This window comes from Babylonia areolata, chromosome 8, assembly GCF_041734735.1.
Source record: "Babylonia areolata isolate BAREFJ2019XMU chromosome 8, ASM4173473v1, whole genome shotgun sequence".
In the NCBI taxonomy this organism is placed as follows: domain Eukaryota; kingdom Metazoa; phylum Mollusca; class Gastropoda; order Neogastropoda; family Buccinidae; genus Babylonia; species Babylonia areolata.
Genome location: NC_134883.1, coordinates 13,582,783 through 13,585,309, shown reverse-complemented (window position 1 = coordinate 13,585,309; position 2,527 = coordinate 13,582,783). Strand labels below are relative to the sequence as shown.

The following is a 2,527-nucleotide window of genomic DNA, read 5'->3' as shown; positions in this document are numbered from 1 at the left end:
CGTTCGATTATTGTACTGCTAGCAAATTTTCTCAGTACGCTAGTCAGTGAAAATGACTGGAACTGGACGAGGTTACTACAGCTACCGGCAAGACGAAGATGTGAACAGATCAAAACAGATGAAAAGTAACCCAGCTCTAAATTCACACCACTTTGTGTGTTCTTTTCTCAAAGGACAGGTGTGTTTTTTGCCACGGGATTGTCGTGGGAATGAGACAAATGTGGTCAGTGTGTATGAATACACGTGCGTGAGAAGCAAGCCCCCTCATGGACCACTGAGTAAGATTTCAAACACGGCCTCTTTCTCTCTGACACACACACACACACACACACTGGCGCCGCGCGCGCACGCACACACACACACACACACACTGGCGCGCGCGCGCACGCACACACACACTGGTATCGACTACACACGCACACGCACACACTGGTATCGACTAGCCTATACACGGGAAAAATAGTGGATATTGCCTTCATTTTCTCTTCCTCTCATCTTACGGCAAAATACTGAGAAATCTGTTGTGACAAAAATAGTAATACAAATACATCTTTGTCAAACAATAGTTGGCGAGCCATGTTTTCAGTCAGTTTTGATAGTTATTTTCTATGAATTGTTAAGTCACTAGTGAAACTGACTGAAAACATGGCTCGCCATTTTAGTGTTTAACAGAGCTGTGCATGAGGAATATTACATTTTTTTCTTCTTCTTTTTTTTTTTTTTTTTAATCCTGCCAAAAAATTCCAAAATGATAAAGTTTTCGAATCGAAACCAAATCAAAACGTCGAGAAGTGTACTCACACTGGAAGGCAAATTCGCTGTGCTTGCTGTCATCTACAGCCAGCACAACGATCTGTCCGTCACCTTTCACCTGCTGTTCCATCTCTTCTAATTCTTCTTCGAAAAACTTGTGTTCTACTCCTGGAACAATATGACAGGGCTCCTCCGCAATGACCGGCGAGTCCGTCTGTTGGCCTGTCGTCTGCTCGTTTGTCTGCTCCAGTCTGGGAGGGTGAACGCAGCCACGGACTGACGAGAGAAACCCTCGATGATTGGAGAGAGGGGTAACCCTACACGGTGTCTGTGTGTCTGTGCCTCGCGGACTGTGCTGTGTGCTGTGTTGTGGCAATGCCTGCTGCACCAGTCCTGAACAGGCGTGTTTCGACTTACGAGTGGTTTAGTTGATATAGGTCGTTTGTGCACGAATGGATCGAGGATTTTTTGTTTGGTTGGGTTTTTTGCTGATAGTTTGTGCGGGCTTTAAAAATGAATGTTCAGCTTGTGGGTGCTGTTTAAATGTTTTTATTGTTTGGATTGATGTCGAATACTTAGGAATAAAATCCAAGTCTTCCTTAAACAAATATTCATACGTTTATTTATGAATTGTATTTATATTTAGTTGTTTTTTCCCCCGAACTTTGTGTTTTCCTGTGGGCAATTTTGTGGTAATGTCGCACTAAAGCATCCTAAATTCCTGGAGCATAATTTTAGGATTCTAAAGTGGGACGTTACAAATCGCACCAGCATTCTAAATCCCTGAGCTGAATTTAGGATGCTAAAGTGTGACTTGGCTGCACAAGCGGTCGATCTGTTAGATGCTCTGTTTTCTCTGCCAGCGTGCGTAAAATTTCCGTGGCGAATGCTCCCAGATCTATCGAAGACTGACACAACTTTAGTTTAACACCTTGACTGTCAGTTGAACCTTGGTGACGGAAATGAGGTCAGTGTGGCACAAGTTTGAAACACGCTGAGATACTACATTTTGCGTGGACGGTGTAATTCATTTTGCCGTGATCCAAAAGTTTTAATACAACCCAAAGAGGAAGAAGTCAAGATATCTAGTTGTTGTTTCTCAGTTCCTAACCTGACGAACATAGTTGTCAACAGCAGCCAAGGGGTTAACGCCACATCAAACGAAGCGTCGCTGCTGAGATCGCTCATACAACCGGCCAGCTCGCGCACAGTGTGCGTGCGTGCGATCTTCAGTATGTGTGTGTGTGTGTGTGCGTGCGTGCGTGCGTGTGTGTGCCTGTGTGTGAGTGCGTGTGCATGTGACCCATCCTACATGGTTATTAATGTCGGTCTATCTTCCCCTCACCATCTATTCTATTTGCTAAAGATGTATAAGAGCCATCCATTTAGTTTTCCTATTTACTTGGATCTATAAAGAGAAATTGACCCCCCGCCATTCCTATTTACTTAGATCTACAAAGAGAAATTGACCCCCCCACACCCCATTCCTATATACTTGGATATACAAAGACAAATTGACCCCCCCCCCCACACACACACACACATTCCTATTTACTTGGATCTACAAAGAGAAATTGACCCCCCACACCCCATTCCTATTTACTTATATCTACAAAGAGAAATTGACCCCACCCACCATTCCTATTTACTTGGATCTACAAAGAGAAATTGACCCATACCCCCCATTCCTATTTACTTGGATTAACAAAGAGAAATTGATCCCCACCCCCCATTCCTATTTACTTTGATCTACAAAAGAAAATTGGCCCCCACC

General features: G+C 43.8%; 1 protein-coding gene across 1 annotated transcript in view; it reads right to left on the bottom strand.

Annotated features, from left to right (window-relative positions):
- The window catches only part of LOC143284549 (uncharacterized), a 17,913-nt gene extending 16,803 nt beyond the window's left edge, over positions 1-1,110 (bottom strand). The window contains exon 1 of the mRNA XM_076591317.1: positions 802-1,110. Within this exon, the coding sequence (XP_076447432.1) occupies positions 802-883 (82 nt within the window). The 5' untranslated portion in view covers positions 884-1,110. The remainder of the gene's footprint in view (positions 1-801) is intronic.
- Positions 1,111-2,527: the final 1,417 nt, after the last annotated feature.